Below are 21,208 nucleotides of genomic sequence, written 5' to 3'. Positions count from 1 at the left end.
TGCTGATGGGAGAACAGCTTTCTTTTTCGCGGCTACGAAACTCGGGATGATATTATTACCTTGGGACGTTACGGGCGGTAGCAATCGGAGAGGTCACCTGACGGGCCAACCAGCGTGCGTTTTCGGCATGAGTAAGCCGTAGAGATCCCGAACGACTGACTGAGCAGAATAGATACTATGCCTCGTTTCCTTAACTTTATCTTTCCCTACTTGACCCAATCCTTCTCATGATATCAATAGACGGCGCAAAAAAAAGGGGCGCCAGCCTTAGCCCGGAGCTAAGTTGCTCATACTTAGATGTCCCAAGACCAGATCAATCTACCTCATTGGATCTTGCAATCTTGTCCTCAGCACATGATCCCACTACAACGGGCTCCTTACCATGTAAACCTGGAAGGACTCACACGGCTTTCTTCCCATCTTCCACCTTCTTCAATCTGTAAAGCTTGAACATCCTTGTCATCATAAACTGGAACAAGCCGGTCCAAGCCCACCCCCCACTCAAAAGCCAAACAACCCAACTTTTGTTACCTTCCCAGATCCAGCTACGGCTTCGCGCCCATGGCCAGACCCAACGCCATGGGGCTGGTCCATACAGTATTTGTGAGGCCACACTCCGCGCGTAAGCGGAATTTGGCATGGCTCCATCCTGACTGTGAACCACGCGTCGATTGTACTCCTCTTCGATCGGGAGATACATAGAATTGGGAGCGAGCGTACGTTCGATCCGAGCAATACGGGATTGCACACCTCCGGTGACGATCGTGGTGACATTGACCCTAGAAAGGTCAGAGGCTGCCTTTGGGGCAAGAAGGAGGGCAAATACGGGGTACACATACCCGAACGGAGCGAGTTCTACCCGTAAAGTTTCACTGAATGAATGCAGTGCGGCCTTCGAGGCATTGTAGACCGACCCAAAGACATATGGAATAATCTGGGTCAGTATTAGCACCAGCCTGCGAATTCCGACGCCTCTCTCTCAGTATATGATTCAGGTAGTGGATGCATACCCCAGCGACACTTCCGACTTGTACAATGGTTCCTTTGGCTCTAATGAGAAGAGGTAAGAAAACTTGACAAATGTAGATAATTGAAAAGAGGTTGGTTTCGAAAGTTGCGCGGACTTCCGAGAGCTCAGCCTCCATTGCTGGAACCGTGTAATCTGTCCATTGTGCGATCAATCTCCATCCATTGATCATCCGTCCATTGCCAGTAAGGACTTACTGCGGCCTCTAAAGATCATGTTAGCGCGTCAACTCGAACGGTATAAGGATTTCTCACGCATTATTCACTAGGTAATCGAGGCCTTTGCCTCCGAGTCGAGCCTTTATTTCTGAAAAGCAAGACTGTACGCTTTCTTGGTCATCCACCTCAAGGCTCAACGTTTCGATCCCAATTGATGCCAGATCTTGAAGGGTGTCCGCACTTCTTGCTGTCGCGAACACGCGTAGCCCATGTCTGTGGAATTCACGAGCCAGAGAGTTACCTATTCCACCAGGAGAACATCTATGTTTTTCGGAGTCAGTTTCTATTTATTCAATGCTTGTGTCAGGCTGCTACACTAGGTGTTGTGGAAATTACAAGCACATCCAGGAGATGTCTTAAAGCTTACCCTGTGATCAGGACAGACATTTGCTTGTCATCGATGCCGGCCATTGTATGAATATTCTTAATTTGCGTGTTTTGTCCGTAAGTCTTACTACAAAGGTGTTGTTCGGTACAGTTGCAATTTTTTATCACAGTGGTTACACGGTTGGGGACATATATTTGAACCTCGGCATTTACTCTTGCCATGAGCTTGCAGGGGTGGGATTATGCCAAGAAACCCATTTCGTACATTGGGGTAGTGACCATCGGTAGGTATGTACCCGTGCGAGTGCCTGCCTGCCACTACCCTTGACGATTTTGGAAAAAGAAAGAGATTCCATCTATAAAACAAACCACAACGGAAAGATAGATTAGTAAGAGCTATTTCTGCCACAAATGACGGTAGCAGATGATGGCTTCGTGTCCATGAATATTGAAGAAAGATGACCCAATCCATAGGTCTTGAGGCGTGCGTACTACAACATGCATTGGGTGATATATACACTCAGTACCTGCAGTCATACTCTCCCACAGAAACACCTGCCACTCCGTTCTATTTTGAAGGCTATCGATCTGATATCCTGTGAAAGGCTCTAAATACACGATCTGGGAGCTTTATCACCCAATCTATATTGTTGCTTCAGATCTACCCCGCTAAACCATAGTCTGGGACCCAATGAGGCGGGATCCCCAATGTGCATAGTCGCTAGTAATTGCGATTTAGATTCCGATTCCAGATAAAACCGACTGGGCTAGTACAAAAGAGGAGATTGTTATAGTTGAATTAACTTGATCCCTTATTATTATTCGTATCTTGAGCCACCAAGCACTAAAACTCAGGTCTGACTATAGACAATCAGGTAAGGGCGACTATAAAAACCCATACTAGCAGAAGCGTTAGGCTAAGGTGCTAGTGCGCCTCTTCGAGCAATCGCACGGACCCCTTTGACAGACGGCTCGAGGAGCTTTGTAGCCACAGGAAAGAGTTGGATTATTTGAGTATATTTCTTGAAGTGCCATAGACGTCCAGTACATGCATGGAATCGATTTTGAAGACCATACAAACATTACCTACAAGCTAACATATGCTACCGGAGGTCTCCGGACTCCGTCTCTGCGGAAGCGAGACTGCGGGGCAGTTCAGGGATTTAGCGGCCGGAACTGTATGCTGATAGGTCCCTTGCATGTCTAGTTAGGCACTTGGCAGGCGGGCGATGGCGGGCAACCTTATCCTCTGCTTATCCCCAGTCTGTGACTCTGTGCAGTCTTGACTCCTTTAGTGCGTCATTAAGTAAGGAAACCAAAAAAAGGGAAAAAGAAGAATAAAAAAAAAGACAAGAGAAGAAAATTTCGGATTTGGATAATTATTTTCTTCTTAAGTGCCCTTAAATTTACCCCTCATTGCTTGTCTTATCTTTGTGGCACGATCATTTTCTAAAAAATTTTCCCCCTCTACTTCCCGCTGTAGTGCTCAGTCAAAGCTCCAATCCACCAGATTCAATCTCCGATCTCTCTACTTTCGTACGCACCATATCCAACACTCTGTGTTTACTTGCCTCCCCGCCGCCAAAATGACGCAAAAGTACTATGTCACCTATAACCAGGTATGCTTGCTTACTTCTTTGTTTGTGGCCTCCTGCAGACCAGACCTTTGCTTCGCCCGCCCCTCTCGCGCAGTATCTCTTGCTCGCTATCACTGTCCGCATGCGCGCACTGTCTCGCCAGGTCCAGCATGGGTTTATAAAATCACCGTCGATCATTTGGTTAACGTCTACCGGAACGTGACAGGTCCACAAACTATGCCAGGACTCTGCCGACAAGATCTTGTCCACTATCCGCCCTAATTTGATGATCGCCATTGGTGGTGGTGGTTATGTTCCTGCTCGTATCCTCCGGTTCGTGGCAGCCCACTTTAAGTGAAACCCAGAGCTGCTTATTCTAATTCTTCTCTCGCCTAGATCTTTCCTGAAGCGCTCGGGCGAGCCCAACATTCCTATCCAGGCTATCGGTTTGTCCCTTTATGAGGACCTCGGCCGCGGCGATCCGGAGGAGGTTCCCGGTACCAAGGTCACCCGGACACAGTGGCTCGACCTTAGCTCTTTGGAGATGTCGAACTTGATCGGCAAGAACATCCTTATTGTTGATGAGGTTGACGACACTCGCACAACCCTCGAGTACGCCGTGCGCGAGCTCCAGAAGGATGTCGAGGACGCGCAGAAGCAACTCGGACGGGAAGGCGAGAAGACGAACTTCTCTATTTTCGTGCTTCACGTATGACATTTCTCCATGCTCTCCCACTCCGAGAAGAGCATCCGACTTTTCTGACTCGATATACAGAACAAGAACAAGTCCAAGAAGGGTGTCTTGCCAGCTGATATGATGGAATCCGGTCGTTACCATGCCGCGGTTACTACCGAGGATGTGTGGATCTGCTATCCTTGGGAAGCCAAGTATGTTATTCTTCCGCGAATTGTCCATTGCATTGCAGCCGTTAGAAGGTGTTATTGACACACTACAACAGGGACATTGATGAGCACGACCGCTTGGCCAAGGAAAATCCTCTCTTCTAAGCTCCTCGTCCGTCACCACTTGTATAACTTATCCGACGCTCGATGTCCCGGGCCCGCCGTTCCTGCATCCCAGTTCATCTATCATGCATACACATTGCTTCGCTTTACAAGACACTTTATACTCTTTTTTTCCGACATCGGACATTGCTGGATGGTGTTATTTGATTGATTTTTATAGAACAAAAGCAAGAGACCACTGAAGATCAAATCGTCTGGCTTTGCATGCCAAAATGCAGCGACTCTCTATTCGATGTGGACGCTCCCGCCCGCTCCGCGAATGGGATATTTCATCATTCCCACAGAACTAGAAAGACGGCCGTAGCGTCTTCGAGTACTGCGCTTACCCCTCCGGAACCACCATGACTGGTTAGGGGAAACCCCTACATTTCAGCGTATCTGTTGGATCTTCATCCGGCACAACAAGATGGAAGCAGCTACTTCGAGCCATTGTCCTTGGCCTATCTGGTTTTTGGTCTAGATTGCCTATAGGGCCCTGCATAACTTATAGGACAGACTACTATATCACAGGGGAAGCGATATGATCATAGGAATCATCCACTAGATAAATCTTAAGCTACAGCCATTCCTGTGCAGCCCCTGTAATATCGATCCTTGCCCTTAGCAATTCAACGCTTGTGGATGTGCCGCACCAAACGCCAACCCCTCTCTCATATGCGATGCGTTATAGGATAAACATAAATTGTACAGAGTCCACACAATAAAGTACATTGGTGGAGATTTGAATGGTCCAATCGTCCGCCCGCATCAAACACTTCAGTCAACGTCGATATTCGCCCTACGCAATTCGGCCTTGGCCTGTTCGATCTCCTTTTGCAGCTCCGTGTGCGCCTCCGGGACATCGTTGAAGGTGAGAATCGCTAAGCCTAAGCGGCCAAGGAGGTAGCATCCGAAGCATATCAGAGCATAGAAGGGAAGCTAGTTCGGAAGACGCAGATGGTCAGCGGGGTGAGAGGCAGGGGACAGAGAAAGGGCCGGGTTGCATTGCAGGACGCACGACAGGGATTATCTCATTCTGAATGATTTCGTTGAGGGGCACAAGACCCAGGTATAGAGAAAGGTAGAGCTGAATCCAAGACTCCGCATTAGCGATCAATATAGCGTTGAGGGGGCGAGGGTATCCATCATACCGAGGAGACGAGCAGGAGAACGGAGAGGGTCTGCTGAGCACGCGTCATGGTGATGGTCGTGGTTTGGAAGTTGAATACAAGTCCAAGCGCAAAACTGGAAGCCAGGCTGTTGCGATGTAATTGATGAGGGGAGAGAGGTTAGTTAAAGGATTGCTTTGAATTATAGGAATGAGTGACTAGATTGAAGATCCGCAGTGCTGTCCTTCTTCGCCGTATTGACGCGCTGTAGGTGAGACCGGCTGCGCCCCTTGGCCGCTGTGTCTACCGTACTGCTGCAGCCGCCCCTCATGACAGGTTGGCATCTGGTAAGATACCTGAGGTACTTACTTCGTATTACCACGTAGCCACGTTACCCTTTGTTGCTGACACATTGGACATACGTCAACAGGAGATCATTGCATTTCTTGATCTCAAGATGCCGGAGAAAGTGACTGGGGCTTCTCACTCAAATGCTACCAGATGGGAAGTAAGCAGTTATAAGAAAAGCTTCACCGTGATCATGTCGCATGTCGCGTACTGTAACAGAGTCTTAGGTATACCTCGACTTTAATACGCCCTGATCCGTCACGTTTATTAGACCCAAGGTATTATTGACTTGGTGCCTGAAGAAAGGTGGTTAAGATTCATACTCGATGGTACTACGGACAGGCCGATTCTCTCTTCTGCTTCTGCAAAGAGAAACCCGAAACACCTCGTTTGTCTTTTAGTGGGAACCGAGACCCCGGGCCAAGGAACAGACAGAATTTATATATCCTTCCAGCGATACTTTCGACCTGACGGAAGATTCAGTTTCGGGTATAATTGATTGAGCAGAAACAGAGGCCTCCCATTGCCCACCCTTGTATCCAAAATAAACGGACTCCACTGAGATTATCAGACAAGCTTGATGCACTGATACGTTGTTCTAACCGCAAACTGAAGGATGAGCACTGCACCAGACGTACCAAGGGCGCAAGGAGGTGATGATGCAGCCTTCAATTCGTCGTGTGTATTGACGGAAGTAGGGCCATCAAAGGGAATTGAGTGTCCTGACTTGGACCAGATGTTCTCGACATTGGCCCTATCACCTATGGGACCTGTGGTCGAAGAATTCGAACCTGTGCCACTTGAAGATCAACAGCCTCTATTGACTTCCTTACAGGAGTCACTAAAGAAAGCAGAGGAGCGATGCACCATTGAAGCCTTTATAGACGATGAAAAGATTCTCTATAAACTCTGGAAATGCAGGTCCCGGTATCTGCTGCCGGCCGCTGAGGCTCTGGCCAATGGAAGTAGGAATGGTAAGGCAGCCGTCCATTGTAGCTATTGTTGTTATTCTGATCAGGCTACAGCACCCTGGCGCATTTTGTATGGACAAGCTGGTATACTAGACTTCTTTCTCCAGCTTGTAGCATCAAAGGAGGCTATTGAGGATGATCTTCTCCTGCATTCACTGCGACTAGTTGGTAATTCCTGCGCTGATACGAGTAAGTTTCGCCATTTATCCGTGACATAGCGCAGCCTAGCACTGACTACTAGGTAGACGAGAATCGGGAGATCCTAGTTAAAAACAACTATACCTCCGCCATTATACGACACCTGGCCAACCCAAAGCTTATTCAGGTGGCTATACCTGTTCTATATAATATATGCATTGATTTCGGTACATGCTGATCTGCGCTTTTTCCGAATGGACATTCCCCAGAGCTGACATTGCATAGAACCCGCCCAGTCTCAGATAGCTGCCAACAAGATTGTCTATATTCTTCTGAGATTGTTGAAGGATAACGCTCTTGCGAAGCACCCGGCTCTACTTGATTATGTCTACGAGCTTATTGATTTGGTTGGGGAACAAGGCATGCGTGACGAACGACCTCTAGAGTTCATTAGACTAACGGTATCTTCACAGAGCAAGGAATCTCCTCGTCCCCAGATGCCACATTGGTGCTTCTTCTAGACGTGCTGAATGAACAGAGGGCGGTTTCGTCTCCAGCGCACTATCCCTCTCTCGTTACTTGTCTTGGTGCTTATTTGGACAAAACACGATTTCAAACCACGTGTCTGTCCAATGGCTTGATGCCCCAGGTTCTATCAGTTCTCGAGCGATCACTGTTATTCAAGGATGAGGAATGTTCTAAAGAGGACATGCATGCCTTGTCACAGGCTCGGTTGAAGATAAATCAGACACTAGCCGAAGTCTCCGCATTGCCACTATTCGCAGAGCTCTATCCGCTTGATTCCGATCTTGTGCGCTTACTGGGCTCTTGGCTGGAGGCAAAGGAGGACCAGCTTCAGATCTGTTCGTGTGTTGTCCTTGGCAATTTGGCAAGATCGGACGCAGTCTGTGAAGAGATGGTTGAAAAGCTGAACATCCACAAGGCGCTCATATCGCTCCTGAAAAGCGAAGCCAGGGGCGCAGTGCTTCACTCGGCACTCGGCTTTCTGAAAAATCTGGCAATTGCCGGTAACAATAAAGATCGGCTCGGAGAGGCCGGTCTTATTCCTGCCGTTTCAGGCCTCTGGCAGTATGAGACAGTCCCCCAGGTTCAGTTTGTTGCAACTAGCATCACACGGCAGGTGATCATCTCCTCAGTGGGGAACATCGCTCGCTTGCTTGAGGAGGCACCTGTGGGTGACAAGGAGATCGAGGGTGAAGGGAAGACCTACCTCTCATTTCTCCTCGCGCTGTTTGCAAAGACAGACTCAGCCCCCATCAAAACGGAGATCGGGCGTATCGTGGCTTCTATATGCCGCACCTTGGTCCCCAGAGTGCGTGAGAAGGATAGCGGTGCCGAGGCCCTCCTTAGAAAAACCTTTGAGCCGCACGACGATATTCCGTTACCTGTGGGTGCCATGATCACTCAGTCACAATGGCCAGTTGTTCGGAGCGAGGGCTGGTTTACTCTTGCTTTGATGGCGTCGACACAAGGTGGGTTGATTGTAGCCTCGAAATGTATAGAGAAGATGGGCATTATGCCAGTGCTCGAGGAAGTGTTTGCTGCAGATTCGACCGATTTTACCGAGGCAGACAACCTGCAACTCAACAAGGATCGCGGCAACATCATTGTGCTTATGCAAGAGTTGCTGAAGAGTGATGTAAGTTAATCCGGACTCTAATCACCGCGTATGCGATGCACTAATCATATTCTACAGGTGGACACTCTCCCGGACTCTTCGAAGGCCAGTTTTCAAAGGCTGATGAACAGCCATGCCTCCAGATATTTTCAACTCACTAACTGAACAACCACAATTAAAGAGCCTTATATAAGGCGTGCCAATCGGAAAAGGAGCAAGGTGCTCATATACTCACATGAAACCTTGGGCCTAGACTCTCGATATCTATTGTTGGTCCAAGATGTGCATTTTAGTCCACCAATAATTTCTAAATAGAACACCCATGGTGCTGCTTTAGTTGGATCCCGGCCACAGAGAGCCTACATGCCTTTACAAATAGCTTCTTCTGCAAACAATTGATATCGTTTGAGCAAATCAGTAGAATCTAGACCCTCCAGACCCTGGCTGCTTGAGTAGTGTACAGCCAATCCTTTCCCATCAATCATGCTATTTTCTTCCACTTGGTCGTCTGAGAGAGGTTTCAAAAATGTCATGCTATCGAACTCCTTGAGCAACCGTTTCGTTGCGACACTCCCCCAGAAGCAAAGGAAGTTCAGGCTGATGTTTGTTGATGGTACACTCCACGTGGGGAATTTGTACCGATTGAGATGATTTAGCTCTAAGTGGTGCAGAAAAGAGTAATGTTGCTGAGCGTTGACAGTCCAGTGGTGCATACTAGGTCCTTTCGGAGCGTACTTCGCCATACTAATGGGAGTGAGGCTGTAATTGTAGTAGCCCGAAAGGAGCCATCGGTGGCTGGTAAAGGGCGGAGCGAATTCCTCATCCATGGTAAAGTCACTAGGCCCCTGCCATGGCGGAAGACGAGAGGCACGCCAATCGTGCATTTCGATCTTGGAGGACGAATGCGTGGGACTCAGCTCCGGGAGATAAGGCAAGGCGACGCTGGCATGACTATGGAGGGCCTCCAAGGCTGCTTCGTTGATGACGTTCGCCGAAACTAAGGGCAGATCGGGGTGTTCGAGCTTGGTTTTGACGACCGTCGAGATTGTATGGTCTTCTAGAAACACGATGTCGCCATCGATCCAAATATAGAGTGTGTCCTTTTTAAGCTGATCCAGTTGCGAACGGGGATCTCCCTGCACGAGCGTGTATGAGGGGTTCTGCTCGACTATCGATGCGAGCCATTCCAGACCCCTCGTATCGTTGGTTTGGGGCAGAAACATGACTTGGTCGACGAGCCCATGGTTGGATACGAGATTGTTCTTGCGATGCAAGTAAGCCCATGAATGTTTGGACCTACAGAGAGCGGACCTTACTCACTCGCAGATAACAATTCAGGATCTCGGTGCGCTGCCAATGGCGGAACGGAACCAAGGCAACGATATCAAAGCCCTGCGGCTTGTCGAATTCCCCCGAGCCTTCCGAATAGGCATAAAAGGGAGCGAGCGAACTGTTCTTTCCAAGCTGATATAGCATGTTCCAGCTAAATGACCATCGGCCGAAGCAGTGAGGGACTATTGTGACTCTGAGCAGACAAAGGCACAGAAAAGTGAGGCACAACGAGAAGGGCGTCCACCAGGGGCGTTTGGACGCAACATCACGAAGCGATTCGGGATCACGTTTGTAGTCAGAATGGCCCATCTTGAGATCGAATGATCAGGTTGACTTGAAATGCTTTCACATTGCGCAGAGCTTGGACTAAGTAGAAAGCTATCGAGCGACTTCGGTCGAGTGCAGTGGGCTCTGCCTAGTAGAATACAAGATCTACCGCAAAAGCAGAGACAGAGACCCTGTTTTCGTCGATAGTTCATGCCGAGCAAAGCATGACGGCCGGATTTGGACTTTTTCCCGAGTCAACCGGGTCGAGAGGAGAGTTCCCCGTGACAAATCTCCTTTGCCCAGACATCAAAAACAGCGGGAAAGCGGGTATGGAAAGATTCCAAAGCAAGGGTCAGCCATTTCGCTTAGTAGCATAGTACAGTACAGTACATGAGGAGTTTGTCTGTTGGTCTTCGTGGTGTTGATGTTGATGATGACGATGACGTCGCAACCACGTGCTCGCCCGCTGCCCGCTGCCCGCTGCCCGCTGCCCGCCGCCTGCACAGCTCCAGTTCTCAACTCTCTTTTTGCTTTCTTCCTCCTCCTCTTCGTCCTAATGGCCGTACCGCTCTTATCGTTATGCTCACGCGGGGCCTTTGTCTTGCTCTTCAATGACCGTTCTATCCGCTACTCGAAACTTTTCTATATGAGAATATGAGGACGGCCGTCCTCTTTGGCCGCTTCATTGTGTGTCGTGGTAGAGGCCCGCCACTACTATCCCGCTTCCCCCAACTATCTCGACCGCGCTTCGGTCGTCAGCCAATATGGTCGCGACAATCCGGGTCGGGACGGTCAGGAAATACCCCTGGGTGTCGCACGGTACTCCTTGCTGCGCTGGCCCCGGGGGCATTTCTGAAGCTTGCCGAGGAAGGGGACGGGGAACGCGGCAAGACAAGTGAGATGCAGATGCTAGAAGTCTCGCGCCGAGAGATCCAGAGGAAAGTCGACGAGGAAGCAAGTGGTTTGTCTAGGCTCTGGCAAACCTTGGTCCTTTACGGGCATCGCTTCGTATACGATCCGATAGCTACCGGTTTTCGCTTTGTCCACCTGCTCATAATTTTCCTGCCTGTCGTGTTCACGGCACCCATCTTATGCCTTGGAGGAAATGGGAAGAATCGGGAAGCGGTGTCGTCGGGGACCATTTGGTGGTACAAGTTTCTGGTGCGGTCCATGGAACGTGCAGGCCCAGCGTTCATCAAGGTAAGATCCAAGCCGTATACTTTTGTTTGCTGCACCTAGTAACAGGCGTGTCTGCTTCAGCTCGGACAATGGGCAGCATCACGTACCGACATCTTTCCTCCCGACCTGTGCGACATCATGTCTTCTCTCCACTCGAACGCGCCTGCACACTCGTTACGCCAGACCAAGAAGATCATCAGCAAGGCTTTCAACAACCTGCCCTTCGAAGATATTTTTGAGGAATTTTATGAGGAGCCTTTAGGAGTAGGTGCCATCGCCCAGGTCTACAAAGCAAAATTGAAGCCCAACCTGGCGGGAACAGACGATGGTGCTTTCGACGGTCAACCGTCCGGTTTACGAGGGAAGGTCCGGAAGAATGTCGAGGCCTTGGTCAAGAGCAGCCCTCAGCGGGTTCCGTCGTCATACGTAGCCGTCAAAGTGCTGCATCCAAAGGTGGAGCGCATGATCCATAGGGACTTGAAGATTATGTCCTTCTTTGCCTCTCTGATCAATGCCATCCCTACAATGCACTGGTTGTCTTTGCCGGACGAAGTCAACCAATTTGGAGAGATGATGAAGCTGCAGCTGGATTTGAGGATCGAAGCAGCAAACCTGGTCATGTTCCGGGAGAAATTTAGGACCCGGACTACAGCCTGGTTTCCTTACCCGTACATAGACTATTCGACCCGGGAGGTGCTCGTGGAAGAGTTCGCCCAAGGGATCCCCCTCTCGACCTTCCTTGACGTCGGCGGAGGGGTTTACCAACGAGAAATTGCGAATGAGGGCCTGGATGCCTTCCTTCACATGCTATTGATTGACAACTTTGTCCACGCTGATTTACACCCAGGAAACATCATGGTACGATTCTATCAGCCAAGTGAATTAGACCTGTCCCTCCGCAATAAAAGCCGTGCATCGGATGCACCAACTACAGCCGAAGTTGATGTCACAGAGTCGGTGCTTGCTCGGCTGCGACCGCATGCCAGTAACCGGCGCAATTGGGAGTCGGTACTTGATCAATTGAATGCAGAAGGATATCGACCCCAACTTATCTTTATTGATACCGGACTCGTGACACAATTAAACGACCTCAACCGCAGAAACTTCATCGATTTGTTTCGCGCGATTGCCGAGTTCGATGGATACCGAGCAGGTGAGCTTATGGTCGAGCGCTGCCGCCAGCCGGAAGCTGTGATTGACCCTCATTACTTTGCATTGAGAATGGAGCATCTGGTCTTGAATGTCAAGTCGCGGACGTTCGCACTGGGCAGCGTCAAAATCGGCGACGTTTTGAGTGAGGTGCTGTCCATGGTCCGAAGTCATCATGTTCGAATGGAAGGGGATTTCGTCAATGTCGTCATCTCCTGTCTTCTTCTCGAAGGTATTGGCCGGAACCTGGACCCGGACCTCGATCTATTCAAAAGGTGGGCTGTCCAATGAATGACGCGCAAAGCTTGTATACTGACGCAGCCGATAGTGCCCTGCCGATACTGCGAAAATTAGGTTCGAATGTCACATCCCTGAAATCAGTCCGGTCCGGGGATGTGTCTATGCTCCGTATTTGGGTAGGACTTGAAGCGCGTGAACTGCTCCAGAGCAGCATTGACAGCGTTGAACAGTGCGTCAAATATGACTTGCTGTCCCCTAACATCTGAAGACAGATCGGATCAGAAGGTCAACAGCAAGATCTCGGCACTGATGTAGAGAAATTACGTAATCTCATTTGATGCTTAGAACATGGATAGAATATGAACCCCGATGAATACAAATCGCGATGCAACCACCGCATCAACATAATCAGAATGCACTCTATTATATATGTAGAATAGATTCCCTGGACGAAGTATAGGTCCTCGGCCCCAAGTAAAGAGATGAGAAAATTATACCTGAGCCGAGTACAAGTAACTTAATCATTGCGGCCGTTGTCCTCTCTCGAGAACTTGACCGTTAAAGGAGCTCACAGCAAAAGATAGTAAATAATACATGATACATGAGAAGGGTGTGAAGAATGAAAAGCCACAGAATGCAGAACAGTCCCACAGATTAGGACAACTGGTCAGACGCCCGCGCCTTCTGGGAGTGTATACCGGTGCAGAAGATCCAAAAAAAAACCCAACTTTGAGAAACCACATTCATGGTCGGTTAGTTTCCGCCAATCTCCCGAACTGAGGCGCCGCTAGCCCGCCACCAAACATCTCCTCCCCATCTCATCAGCCGCTCAACGGCAGCGGTCGGTGAGTCCAGAGCTGGTCTGATGTCGAGGAAGAACACCGGTTCTCCGTTGGGTTCCGGTGGGCCGGAATAATAGTCGATAACATAGCGGACTTCCTTCGGGCCCGACGGGGTCTGCCGCATCACAAACCAGTCGTGTCTATCAAAGGGCGGGCTTGATCTGTAGTAGAGGAGCGGTAGTGTTAGTAGATAGGACGCGCATGAACGGCGGACGACCGCATGGGGGGGAATACTAACTCATATTTAGCCGGATAAAGCCAGCCCAAGGCTTGAAGAATCCGTGCCTTGGGTGTCAGCTCCTGAGGCCGGCCCTGGAACCGGATGAGCCGCGGTGGAGGGATCTGCTGGGAGGAACCGGAAATCTGCTCCCGGAGTTCCTCCATTGCGAGATTCTCTTCTCCACGTCGGCACTTCTCCCAGCCCTCCGAGAGGCCCTTGGAAAAAATGCGCTCCCATCTCACGATCTCGTCCCAGGCACCCTCATTCAGGAAGTTATGGACGGCAACCATCGCCTCAACGGCATCCTGCGGAGTATCGGTATAGCCCTTGCGAAGCATGGCATTGTACATCTGTTGCGGAGAAGGGTATTCCCAGTTGCCATCGGTGTCCGATCTTGGGATGGATGAGAGTTCCCGTTCCACGGGGAGATCCAAGGTCTGATTGGGAGCTCTTTCTTGAGAGATAGACGCGAACATGTAATTCAGAGGATTCAGTTTCGAGAGGGTAGACTTCGTCTCGCCTGGGGTAGCGGATGGTGGTGGTTGATTGCCTGGAGATTGCGGCTTGGCTGGCGCATAGAAAGGGGAGTCAGTAGGTCGGACCGGACAGGCACTTGGTGCCTCCGAAGCAGCTGGAGTCGGCGAAGCAGAAGTAGTGTTGGAAACGTGCATTGGACACCCCGGCTAGACACGACATTTAGTGATTTTTGATATGTTCCTCAGCGTCGCAAAATAGACATACCGGAGGCGAGGCATCGGAGGCCGCCAGCGGGTTCGGAGCCGCGGGAGTAGGCTTGGGTTGTGAATCTGCCCAGAACCAGCCCATGGTGTAGGAGAGTATGTTGATGGAGATAACAAAGTATGGCAGCTGAAACAGACAGAGATGATGTCGACGATGTCAAGAAAGGCCTTCTTATTTGAATCTGCGAGCGGTCAACAGAAACTGTCGTCACAGAAAAAACAACTTTTTCCTGGATTTGGAATCCGGAGGAAATCCCGCCCGCCGCCCGCCGCCCACGTGATGTCCCGAGTTTGGCGACCAATTATCAATAGCCGATATACGACAGGATTCTCAAGATCTGTCATTCTTGCGTTCGCTAAATTGTATATGTACAGTTTCGCAACTTGAGTGGTTATTGTGATGCGAAGCTCTTGAAGATCTAGAGCAATATTCCAAGTGTGATCAAATGACGCCTTGCCATTCTTCGAACGCCCTACAAAACATAGAATCACATAAGTCCGCAAAGCACTCCCTTTGAGTCAATTAAATGGATTAAACGTTATGCCCTTTTCCGTGAAACAATATGATCGGAAGGACGAAATGTGCTGAGGGTCAATGCAATACTCACCCGGAATCGACCCAAAATTTGTTTGGAAAAAAAGAGGTATTTAAGCGGCTCATCCCTGGACATCGTTTACCAGCCTTGTAAGCAGCGCATACCCGAAAATGATGGCAAAGCCTAGCCAGATCTTGTTGCGGCGAACCCAACTTTGACCAGCTTCTCGCGCAACGTGGCCACCCTCCACAACAACTCCCAAACCTGGAGCACTACCGTTGGGCCGTCTGCGGAGAGCGCTGGTTTCCGGGGAGCATTTGGTGGCAGCATTGGGGTCTGGCAAAAGCTGGCCTGTGTTCGTGTCGATGCGGCTGTCCTTCATCCATCTCCAGTTCTCGTGGTCGAGTTCTGGCCATTCCGTACGAAATTTCAATCCCCCATCTCCAGCCTTGACATTGTTGATTCCTTTGGCGGAAGGAGTGACTCCAGGTTTAGCACTGATGTGAGAGCCTCCACCGGTGGAATTCCACCATCTTGACCGTGCAGCTAGCACTCTCCGTTCCGCCTCCGAAGCACTCACGCTCCCAGTGGTCATCTCTTCACTTGTCATGAAAGAGAGCAGTCCGATCAGAATCGTGGAAACCTCCCAGGCCGGGTTGAATGACTTTGGATGGTAGTCGCTGATGCTGAGGCAAAGGCGAGTGGATGGTTGGAACCGACCGCTCGGGGTGTGCATGCGGATGGCGGGTGGCGCAAATGGGTATTCAGGGGGAAACATCAGTGTACCCCAGTATTGTCCATTTTCGTAAGGCGTACCCGGAGGACCGGTGAGGATGTAATGCCACCTGATCCAGAAGGTATATTAGCATGAATCCAAGAATGAACGGCTCGTGTCACGGAGTGAGGGGTACACACTCGAGGATATTGGTTTCTGAGGGGTGGGCAATGATGTATGGCGGAGGATTCTTTTGAATGTTTTGATATTCGCGAGTGAGCTGCTTAAAAATTAGACAAGACCGCATAGATGGCCGCAAGCAGGGAGATATTCGACCCACCCGTTTATAGGCTGCCTTGGTCGCCATGCTTTATAGTTCGTAACGACGGCCGTGCGACGCACGTCGAGGTATTGAAGACGAAAGATGGATAGCGGTAAAACAAAGAAAAGAAAAAGGCAGTAAGAACTGAATCAGGACGCAGGACAGTTCTTCCTTTGTATAAAGCAGGCAGGTTGCCTATGAAAGTGAATGTTGAAAAGACACAAGAAGGATGAAACGTCAGAAGGCTGGACAACCCGGAAGGCTAACTAACTACGTATAAGTTAAGCCCCCCTCCCTCTCCGAAGGATGGGAGACCACCGGTCACGTGCGCGGGAGAATCGCCTCAGCCTCTCCGAGGTCTTCGCATCACCGTGCCAAAGTGGAAAGCGAAGGAAGCAAGCAAGGTCTCTCGTTTGGCCATTGCCGCCGCAGCAATGTCTTCTCCACTTTCCGTCGACGACGGAGATGTCAGTCAATTCCTTCTTTTTGTCCCACTGACTATCACAAAGCGGCTAGACTGACAATGTGCTCGACGTTCGCGCTTCTAGATCTTCGAGCGTCTCCAACAACGTACCGACCCGAAGGTGCAGGAAGAGCAGCAGAAAGCTGTCAATGAACGGGTCAGAGCAATTTATGAGAAGGCACAAAATCGCCTCGGTGAATTGGTCAGTTTCGCAGACTCATCTATCCTCGAATTGCTCTGCCTTGGGCCAGGGAGCCCGGATAAATCAGCAACAAATGACTAACGCGGTTGTTCACGATGGCATCAGATTGACCAAAATTCCACTCTACCATGTGTCATTTCTTCAGTGCAGGTTCACGGAGCTCGCCATACCCGCAGAAGCTTTTTGGAGCAGATATTCAATCCTCTGCTTAGCAGCAATCAAACTAGGCCCTATACGCTCTCGGAAGCCTTGCAGGAAGTATCGGCACGTGCGGACAAGCTTGGCAGGTTTGGTGGGTTGTTTCCTTGTATCATTCTATGCTACAGATTAACTGCTAATACGGGTACAGATGTCTTTCAACAGCCGATCTCGGTATATCTAGATCAGTCATCACTGGCTGACCCGCAAACTGGTCTCCCGTCCATTGATGTCCTGCTGTCGGTCAAGGAGAAGTCTCGCGTCTTGCTCAAGACGGGTACTGATCTTGGAAATACTGAAGGGTCCGCTTATGGTAACCTTCTCTGGCGTAATATGTTTGGAGGTGCAGAAAACCTGAACTTGAATGCTTCGCTGGGCACCAGGACAAGATCCGCGTACCAGGCCACCTTCGACACCCCACTTTTCAGCGATCCCGATTTCCGCTTGGAGCTTGGTGGAATTGCTAGTGCCACACAGAAGTCTTGGGCAAGCCACGAGGAGGTTCTGAAAGGCGGGTGGAGCAAACTTCGCTGGATAAGCTCGTCCGGACACCACCATGAATTTGGATATAACGGTTTCTGGAGACAAATGACTGGCCTTTCCGAAAATGCATCCTCGACTGTTCGCGCCGATGCCGGAGACAGTGTGAAGAGCAGCGTCTTCCACAGCTGGACTAAGGACCGGAGGGATAATGCGCTCCTTCCCTCGCGGGGCTACTACGCCAAGGCCTTCAATGAGCTGGCTGGCTGGGGTCCGCTCAAGGGCGATGTCTCTTTCTGGAAGTCGGAGATTGAAACACAAGCTGCGGTCCCCGTCCCCATCCCTGGTCTTAAGGGCGACAGCGGCGTCAGCTTCACAACTGGATTCCGCGCGGGACTTCTGTACCCTCTCGGGCTTGACTCGGATTCTCGACCACAGTTATCTCGCGTTAACGACCGTTTCCTCCTGGGAGGCCCCACAGATGTGCGTGGGTTCCGTCTTTGTGGCCTCGGACCGCATGACGGAGCGGATGCGGTTGGAGGAGACGTGTATGCTGCGGGAAGTGCCAATTTGCTGCTTCCACTCCCGAGAGTGGGTGCCGACAAGCCTTTCCGTCTACAAGCATTTGTGAACGGTGGTCGTCTTCTGCCGCTGCGCACGGCTGACAAGAATGTCCCCACTTCCAGTGGCGAGGTGAAAGATGCCATGGTATCGACCATCTCCGAGCTGGTAAATGGTTTGCCCAGCGTTGCTGCAGGTGTTGGACTGGTTTATGCTCATCCAGTTGCCAGATTTGAGTTGAACTTCTCGCTGCCGCTAGTGTTGCGGAAAGGCGAAGAAGGCCGCAAAGGCCTTCAATTGGGAATCGGCATTAACTTCCTGTAAAATTAAGCCAGAGCGATGTATTGTAGCATTTTGAATAGAAGGATATTGTTCCATTCTCTAGCAGCCTGAATCGAGCGTTTTGGAGGCCGTGCCAATGTGCATTTATGTGCTGTGACCAAATGTACTGTACACTCTCAGAATTCATAGATCAGATAAGCTGTTACATAGCGTAAACTGAAGTGGGTCGGCGGCTTGCCGTGTAACTTACCGTACATTACACATCTCAGGCACCAACAAGGCCCCCATCTTTCATCACCGCCAGCCAGCTGTTCTTCCGCGCCTCTCTCTCATACATCTACTTCAATTTCCCTCACCCACTCACAGAACTTGCCATTTACATTTACTCGCCGACTAATTTTTCTTCAGTGGCGGCGCAATAGAACACCAGTGTCTTTGTTTCACCAAACATCTCCTCCCCTCCAGCTTCTCCCCCTAACCCTGGCCGCAATGGCCCAGTATTACCCGCAGCAACAGCCTTACGGAGCGCAGGCCTCTGCGCAGAACCTTCAATTCTACCCGACATCCTACCAGTCTGTCTCCGGTCATACAACCCCTTCTCAAGCTTCCTATGGGGGCTTTGGAGGCCCCTCCAATCCTGCCGCCCAAGCTTATCCCGTCGGAGGGGTGGGAAGCGGATATGGCGGCTTCGGCTCCCCATCTGCAGGAGTGAGCGGCAGGATGGGTGAACAGGGCGGTTTACGGACGGGGTGGCTTGCTGCATTTGGGACTGAGGGGTATGATGGGGAGCCGCCGCTTCTGGAGGAACTGGGAGTCAATTTTGAACACATTCGCACCAAGGTAATGGATATCATGACGCAGAAAAAGAGAGAGAAAGCCGCTATATTGAAGTTCTTCACTGACTGACCTGAAATATCATTGATGCTGTATGTTTAGACCTTAACCGTCTTGAATCCCTTTGCTCGCATTGATCAGCACCTGATGGACGACAGCGACCTCTACGGCGCGCTGCTTTATATCGTACTCTACGGCACCTTCCTCCTGCTGTCCGGCAAGGTCTTTTATGGGTATATCTACGGCGTCGCGGTATTCGGCACGGTTGCCTTGCACTTGATCCTCAGCTTGATGTCGCCCGCGCTCGACGCGGTCCCCGTAGCCAACGCCGCCGATCCCACCAACTATTCTCCGCACCACAAACCCACCATGTCGGACGCCTCGGCCGCCGGCCATTTCTCTGCAACCCTGACCTTCCCCCGCTCCGCCAGCGTACTTGGCTACTGCTTCTTGCCCTTGGTGCTGACGAGCTTGGTTGGGATTCTCATTCCCATGGATACCATGTTCGGCTATCTCCTGACCACCGCCGCCGTTGGCTGGTGCACCTACAGCTCCTCGGGGATGTTCTGCGCCGTCGCCCGTATGCGCGGCATGAGAGGCCTGGTGGCCTATCCTCTGGCACTGTTCTATGTGGTATTCGGTATCATGGGAATTTTCTCCTCCCGAGGAAGTGGCACCCTGGCTGCCAAGACGGGTGCTGCCTGACCGAGACTACGGAATCGATATCCGGGGCGCTCACTGGAGGCGCGGCCATCAAGTTTTATGCACTGGAACGACTATGCGTTGCACTTGGGCTGTTTGCAAGTCGAACCGCACCTTCGCAGCGAAGGCACCGCTTGATTGGCTTCGCGGCAGCTTTGTATGAATATCATGATTTCTCTTGCTGCTTTAGTTATACCATACGTGCCTCTTCGAGTTTCTGAGCTAGCGGTGTACTTGATCCTTCCTTAATTGACGGGTCTTTAGTTACTCTGGTATAAAAAAAAAGAGTGTATACTTCGCCAAACCTTTGTCCAGTCCCCAGCACTCTAGTATGACTCCGCATTTTAGTGTCATCACAGGTCCCGGTCAGACGTCCCTTAGGCTGACCCTACAATGATCTCACGCGGATCTACACCCGAGTGTTGATTGAAGCCATTTGGTGCAGGGTAGTGGTCGAAATCAAGGGGAAAAAAAATCAGAATCCCCCACCGGCAAAATTGACTACGTTATGGGCCAAAAATAGAAAGACCAACTCTCTTGTGATTTCATGCTTTAGCTTAATGCAATTGGCTATCTACGTGAACATACTTGTTTTCTCGCCACGAGCCGGAGCCCAGTTGTCCAGCCACTCGCGCGATCGTTCAAGATTGCCTGCAGAAGCTTCGACGGCAGCAACACACCATGCCAGATCATAGGATTTCCCCTCTGCTGCTGCAGCTTCTCTGGCGAGTAATTCCGCGAGAGAGCGTCGTTGCTGGCCTACTTGATCCGTACATAGGTGGAAAGGCGCTGCATTCGGCGTATCTCCTTGAAGATTGACTGCGTCAATCAGTGGCCGCACTACCGCCAGGATGGCCGCCGCACTTTTCGGGGTAAATGGCTCGCTAGATTGTCTGGCTTGCTTTCCTGTCTTGCAATACTCATTCTGACACCAAGATTTACCGCACCCTGACATCATCTGCGAAAGATACCGGCGCTCAATGCGTCTTCGCAAAGCCTTTCCCTCTGGGTCATAAGTGTCCACATAAAGTGGACCAAAGCAAATGCTACATAGGCCCAGGTGATTCGCGTTCTGCGTCCCACGGCCGTCCAGAGTCCGGCCGCAATTTTCATTCAAGCAGATCCGAGGTGTAGGCCGAGACAAACGCTCCAAATCGTGATGGCGTAGGTGAGTCTTTAGATCCCGCATCCGAACAATCTTGTTGCATAAATGGCATTCCGTGGTCCGCCCTCCATCCACCAGCTCGTGCGGGGTAAGACCAGAAACTAGAACTTCTGGATCTTCCATGCTGGGGTCTGACTCGCCTCGTTGGGGTACCACAAGGTGGCAGAATTGGCAGAGGATAGGCTTGGCTGGGCAGACGGTCGTGCGATGTTGCGCAAGGCGTGGGAGGCTCCCTGTCTGGTATCCACAAGCACGGCAAGAATGCTGTGTATGGAATACATCATTGTGCTTTTGCTTGTCTAAAGGACTATTTCCATAAGATGAATCATGTGGACAATGCCAATGGTCCTGCCATTCGGGAGAACGCTTCTGAAAGACATTATGGCACTGGGGGCAATACACGTTGTTCCGGATACAAAA

General features: G+C 50.6%; 7 protein-coding genes across 7 annotated transcripts; 3 read left to right on the top strand and 4 right to left on the bottom strand.

Annotated features, from left to right (window-relative positions):
* Window positions 1-174: 174 nt before the first annotated feature.
* BO82DRAFT_336206 (SDR family oxidoreductase) lies at window positions 175-1,700 on the bottom strand. The gene is made up of 6 exons (XM_025633334.1): window positions 1,613-1,700; window positions 1,282-1,506; window positions 1,225-1,232; window positions 1,011-1,162; window positions 840-934; window positions 175-779 (listed from the first exon to the last, which is right to left on the bottom strand). The coding sequence occupies exons 1-6, from the start codon at window positions 1,654-1,656 to the stop codon at window positions 401-403; spliced, it is 903 nt and encodes a 300-aa protein (XP_025491640.1). The 5' UTR covers window positions 1,657-1,700; the 3' UTR covers window positions 175-400.
* Window positions 1,701-3,158: 1,458 nt separating this feature from the next.
* Window positions 3,159-4,157, top strand: BO82DRAFT_284260 (xanthine phosphoribosyltransferase; the record flags this gene model as incomplete). The annotated part of the gene is made up of 5 exons (XM_025631451.1): window positions 3,159-3,191; window positions 3,376-3,482; window positions 3,546-3,858; window positions 3,925-4,037; window positions 4,109-4,157. 5 exons carry the CDS (start codon window positions 3,159-3,161, stop codon window positions 4,155-4,157), a joined length of 615 nt encoding a protein of 204 aa, XP_025491639.1.
* A 540-nt stretch (window positions 4,158-4,697) lies between these two features.
* On the bottom strand, window positions 4,698-5,570 carry BO82DRAFT_354674 (dolichol-phosphate mannosyltransferase subunit 3). The gene is made up of 3 exons (XM_025635259.1): window positions 5,306-5,570; window positions 5,173-5,241; window positions 4,698-5,093 (listed from the first exon to the last, which is right to left on the bottom strand). The coding sequence occupies exons 1-3, from the start codon at window positions 5,351-5,353 to the stop codon at window positions 4,932-4,934; spliced, it is 279 nt and encodes a 92-aa protein (XP_025491638.1). The 5' UTR covers window positions 5,354-5,570; the 3' UTR covers window positions 4,698-4,931.
* A 777-nt stretch (window positions 5,571-6,347) lies between these two features.
* BO82DRAFT_374858 (ABC1 kinase family protein) lies at window positions 6,348-12,841 on the top strand (the record flags this gene model as incomplete). Its single annotated transcript, XM_025637445.1, has 10 exons — window positions 6,348-6,585; window positions 6,637-6,771; window positions 6,828-6,947; window positions 7,006-7,127; window positions 7,412-7,589; window positions 7,626-8,380; window positions 10,817-11,158; window positions 11,219-12,561; window positions 12,615-12,755; window positions 12,799-12,841. The coding sequence occupies 10 exons, from the start codon at window positions 6,348-6,350 to the stop codon at window positions 12,839-12,841; spliced, it is 3,417 nt and encodes a 1,138-aa protein (XP_025491637.1).
* A 92-nt stretch (window positions 12,842-12,933) lies between these two features.
* On the bottom strand, window positions 12,934-14,592 carry BO82DRAFT_85019 (holocytochrome c synthase CYC3). The gene is made up of 3 exons (XM_025641596.1): window positions 14,330-14,592; window positions 13,607-14,271; window positions 12,934-13,529 (listed from the first exon to the last, which is right to left on the bottom strand). Exons 1-3 carry the CDS (start codon window positions 14,411-14,413, stop codon window positions 13,280-13,282), a joined length of 999 nt encoding a protein of 332 aa, XP_025491636.1. The 5' UTR covers window positions 14,414-14,592; the 3' UTR covers window positions 12,934-13,279.
* A 393-nt stretch (window positions 14,593-14,985) lies between these two features.
* BO82DRAFT_374854 (ubiquitin-conjugating enzyme E2) lies at window positions 14,986-15,946 on the bottom strand (the record flags this gene model as incomplete). The annotated part of the gene is made up of 3 exons (XM_025637444.1): window positions 14,986-15,709; window positions 15,780-15,859; window positions 15,920-15,946. 3 exons carry the CDS (start codon window positions 15,944-15,946, stop codon window positions 14,986-14,988), a joined length of 831 nt encoding a protein of 276 aa, XP_025491635.1.
* A 389-nt stretch (window positions 15,947-16,335) lies between these two features.
* On the top strand, window positions 16,336-19,626 carry BO82DRAFT_374852 (Yip1-domain-containing protein; the record flags this gene model as incomplete). Its single annotated transcript, XM_025637443.1, has 7 exons — window positions 16,336-16,368; window positions 16,450-16,566; window positions 16,672-16,858; window positions 16,916-18,125; window position 18,298; window positions 18,553-18,927; window positions 19,024-19,626. 7 exons carry the CDS (start codon window positions 16,336-16,338, stop codon window positions 19,624-19,626), a joined length of 2,526 nt encoding a protein of 841 aa, XP_025491634.1.
* Between the last annotated feature and the right edge of the window lie 1,582 nt (window positions 19,627-21,208).

Source organism: Aspergillus uvarum (genome assembly GCF_003184745.1).
Source record: "Aspergillus uvarum CBS 121591 unplaced genomic scaffold BO82scaffold_29, whole genome shotgun sequence".
In the NCBI taxonomy this organism is placed as follows: Eukaryota; Fungi; Ascomycota; class Eurotiomycetes; order Eurotiales; family Aspergillaceae; genus Aspergillus; species Aspergillus uvarum.
Note: the sequence above shows the minus strand (reverse complement) of the source record. Positions and strands in the feature narration are given on the sequence as shown.